Source organism: Gavialis gangeticus, unplaced genomic scaffold (assembly GCF_001723915.1).
Source record: "Gavialis gangeticus isolate Ggan-Ray unplaced genomic scaffold, GavGan_comp1, whole genome shotgun sequence".
NCBI lineage: Eukaryota > Metazoa > Chordata > Crocodylia > Gavialidae > Gavialis > Gavialis gangeticus.
In genome coordinates, this window is record NW_017728992.1 from 130,044,705 (window position 1) to 130,048,784 (window position 4,080).

General features: G+C 49.5%; 1 protein-coding gene across 2 annotated transcripts in view; it reads left to right on the plus strand.

The window, feature by feature from the left end:
• Positions 1–7: 7 nt before the first annotated feature.
• The window catches only part of PREX2 (phosphatidylinositol-3,4,5-trisphosphate dependent Rac exchange factor 2), a 397,279-nt gene continuing 393,206 nt past the window's right edge, over positions 8–4,080 (plus strand). For both annotated transcript variants that reach the window (XM_019527766.1, XM_019527767.1), the window contains exon 1: positions 8–266. In XM_019527766.1, coding sequence (XP_019383311.1) covers positions 126–266 — 141 coding nt within the window. In that variant the 5' untranslated portion in view covers positions 8–125. The remainder of the gene's footprint in view (positions 267–4,080) is intronic.

Genomic DNA, 4,080 nt, shown 5'->3' on the forward strand with positions numbered 1-4,080 from the left:
AGCCCCAGCCCCAGCCGCAGCATGTAACTGAGCGGGGGCTCGTGTTGTCCCCTCGCCCCGCGGCCGGAGGCGACGCGGGCAACTTTCCCTGCGGGTGGGAGGGTGGGTCAGGAGCCGCGGGAACAATGACAGAGGAGAGCAAAGGGGAAGGGAAAGGGGAGAGCGGGAAGGACCTGGAGAAGCAGCTTCGCCTGCGGGTCTGCGTCCTGACCGAGCTGCTCAAGACGGAGCGGGACTACGTGGGCACCCTGGAGTTCCTCGTGTCGGTGAGCGCGGGCGGGACGCGGGGCACTTGCTGCAGGCGGGGCAGCCCCGAGGGCGCGGAGGGGGCTGGGGCTCATCCTGGCGGGCTGAAATCAGGGGTGGGGGGCGATAAAAGCCCCCGCTGTGGGAGGCGGCGGTGGCGTGGGCGGATGGATGGGCGCGTGGCGTGGAGCTGTGGCTTTGCGGGGGAGAGCGCGACCCCCCTCCCGGGTCCTAAATGGCTGTCCTGGATGTCCCAGGGGCACGTCCCGGGCGCGATGCTCGCTTCAGCTACGCTTCCCTCCGCTTCGGGAGCCCCTTGCTCCGCGCCCAGCGAGGCAGTTCCTGGACACCCGGCTCTGGGGCAGGGGTAACAGCGCGAGCAGAGGGGCTGCAGCAGCTGTTCGGTATTAAAGCCACATGTGGCCCCGTCTCCCTCTCCCCGCGCTCAGTCTTCATTGCAGCCCTTTGTAAGGCGCCGCTCGGGGGGGGAGAGGGCCGCGGTCTGCTGCAATAACGCATCTTGGAGAGTGTTTTGGAGCAGTTGGGTTCAGCTCCATCCCGGTCTTTACATCCGTGTCAATAACAAGCTGTATTAGCCAGTACCAGGTAGTAGCAGAAACTATTGCTTCCTACTAATGTTGCCCTTTGGTAGACCTAAAAAGAGTATTGTTGTCTCTAGAGAGTCAAACGTCTCTTTCCTATTTGCCCACAGTATATCAGTGGCATCACTTGAGCTCTCTTTGGGATAAACAGATCTCAAGGCATCGGCTTGGTTTTGCACGGGGTCTCCCATAATAGTCCTGGCATTCTTCCCTCCTCCCCCATCCTGTCTGGGGGGAAATCTTTCAAACAGCAAACTTCCTGCTTAGCTTTCTGAGATCTGAACTTTCTGCTTATTATCATGGAAGAGGAAATTCTCAGCTTGGTGGAGGCAAGAAGAATAGAAGCTCTGACCCCATAGTGAAATCAGCCCTGCAAGAGTAGCCTTCCCCCCCTCCCACTTTTATCCTTAACATCACCCTGAAAAACAATAAGCCTGTAGTTTGCTTTCTTCTTGCATCTGAATGCTGTAGTTGTTTCAATTAATTGAGATTATGGCTCAAACTGTAAAACTGTATTAGATTGTGCTTCCATTTAACAGCCATGCTGTGCTTGCTGATAAAAATGTTGATTTTAAATATGGAGTATCTGAAAATTGGTTTTCAGGGCCAAATTTGACCTACCTCAGATTATAATGCCTAAATTTACAAAAATGTTCAGTTATTTGAATGTTTCAATTTGAGAATGTCCCACTTTAGATTTATTTCAGAGTTTTAATGTTAATTCAGGCCTTCACTTTTGAGAGTTAAGAATTTTCAAGGGCTGATATGGTTTACAGGGAAAAGTTACTAACCTTTTTCTCAGTACCTCAATCATGTCCCTGAAGCACCATCTCTAAGAATAAGAGAAGAGTTCAGGCTGTATAACAATCTTCTCCATGGGTTCTCTCTTAAGATGGTTGTCAAGAGAAATGGTAGTACTGGATTTTGTTATAGGGACACCTGTGGGGTGGATGGAGAGACTAAATAATCATTGATAGTTGTGCTGACGTGATGACCTGGAAGCTGAAGCCCCTGTTCCTAGGAGTGGGATAATTTTTATATTAGACCATTATTGGTTAAAAACCAGAACCCAGGGCTCACTAAGCTACAGAGTTAGGCTCCTTCTTGCCAGTTGGCATTGTGGTCCCATGACTTCATTTCTTTTTGAATAGTGGCCTACTTTTTATCAGAAGAGGTTTTGAGGTGCCTTATCAGCATAACCTCTGGTCTGATGTTCAAGTAAATTCTCCTGGGAAGGGTGAAATGGGCATTAAAATTCCCTCAGCCTGAAAAAGGCCTATAACTTAGGTGTCCTGCTTTCTGAATGCTTTAACCACCACAGTGTTATGTGAAAGATGGGTACTTCATTTCCCTCCCTTCTTCAGCATCCTTTTTGAGTGGGCATGACTATGGGTGCATTGTTTTGTGCTGAGCTCAAAGCGGCCTTTGTGAGTTAGGTGTACTCCATGGGTAACTACTGATTCTGGCATCTCTGGGCACTTTGACAAGGTTTAGGCACCTCCTCACCTCTGATCTGGAGCTGGAGTTAGCCTAGATTCTTTAAGTGGATTGCTCTTGACCAGGCAGAGAAGCCTATGTCTAAGTGACTAGGGATCTTTTTGGACCAGAATGGAGGTACATAATGAATTTAGATGATCATGTAGATTTGCAGCTGCTGGAGTGGAGCTGATCTGGTATCCTTTTTTGACTTAGCACCTAAGTTCTGCCAAAGTTCTGCTTAGGCACCAGGGCTAGGGACAGACATTCAAAAAGCCTGAGCCTGGATTGATTCAACCCTTGCAGGTTAGTCTAACCTGGCTAGGCTAAACCAGTTTGTAACTGTACAGACATTCTCTTCAGACTGAGGAAATTGAGGCACATGCCTGCAGTGGCTCAGGCTAGAAGCTGGGGGATGCTAGAGCAGCCCTCCCTTCCCTTCAACACTGCAGAGCTGAGGGTAGGCATGGCCAGGCCCCATCAGGACCTCTGATTAGGGAGGTTTGCCTTCACCATTGCAGGCTTTTCTCTGCTGGCTGCTCAAGGAGTGGGAGTGTTGCCAGACCCCAGTGTCGGGCTACCACTCTGAGGCAAGGTGCAGGGGTGGGAGGAAGGAGTGGGGGTGAAGTGTGCAGTGCATGCATCTGTTGATGATACCTGGCTTTTCAATCTCCCTCCCTGCTTCTTTATACTGTCTGCAGCAAACTGATAGGCCAGCAAGCCAGCAGGAGGATGATAACAGTACTTATCACCCCCATTGGCAAAACAGTTAGAACAATTAGTTCAAGCTCTTCTTAAACAGCTTTTTCCAAGGAAGGAATGGAGGGATAGTACCAGCTAACCTGTTGATTAGCTCCAAAAAGCTCTAAGCGGACCCTGTTTTGTCTGGCTGTCCCAGTGAAATTGGAGACACATGCACAGACACAGACACCTCTCAGCATTAGCTAGCATACCACATGCCTAGGGTCTATGGGGCTGGGGTCTGTGCTGTTGGAGATGGGATGGATGGGAGAATCCCTGCTTGAGCACCAAGGGGGTGGGGGCAGGGGGAAGCCAGGCAGACCCTGCTGTACCTGCAGTCTCTGCCAGAGCTCTGGCCAGGGAGCAGAGGGGCAGGGCCAGCTCTGCTGTCTGGAGCAGAGAGCTGAGCCCAGAGAGCATACTGGGATGCTGGGAGAATCTGGTTTACCTTAAACCAGGAAGGGGTCTCTGACAGACATTGCATAAATCGGTTTGACCTAAATCAGTTAAGTCTAATACTACATTCACCCAGGTTTATCTTAAACCAGTTTCAGCCATTTTGAAACTGGTTTATATGGACTGAACTTACATTCTGTTACAAGTTTAAACCAGTTTCTGATTACTTAAACTGGTTTATATGTAATGTCTATCTGTAGCCCAAGGATCTGGTCCTTGTTGCTACTGAAAATTTTAACAGTTTCCACTGGAATTAATAGGAGCATAAAATATTTATCAAGATAAAAAATAAGTTAGGATGAGGTCATGAGATGAAGCCCTTTCTTGTGGGGTCCACAGAAATAGATTTTAAGCTTCATGCAAATGAAGCAGACCAACCTGATTGCCTTCTATGATCAGGTCACAAAGGCCATGGATGCAGGTGTCGCGGTGGATGTAGTCTTTCTGGACTTCAGCAAGGCCTTTGACACCATCTCTCACCCCATCCTAGTTAAAAAACTAGGCGACTGTGGCATAGATGCCTACACAGTCAGATGGATTGCAGATTGGCTGAGGGGTC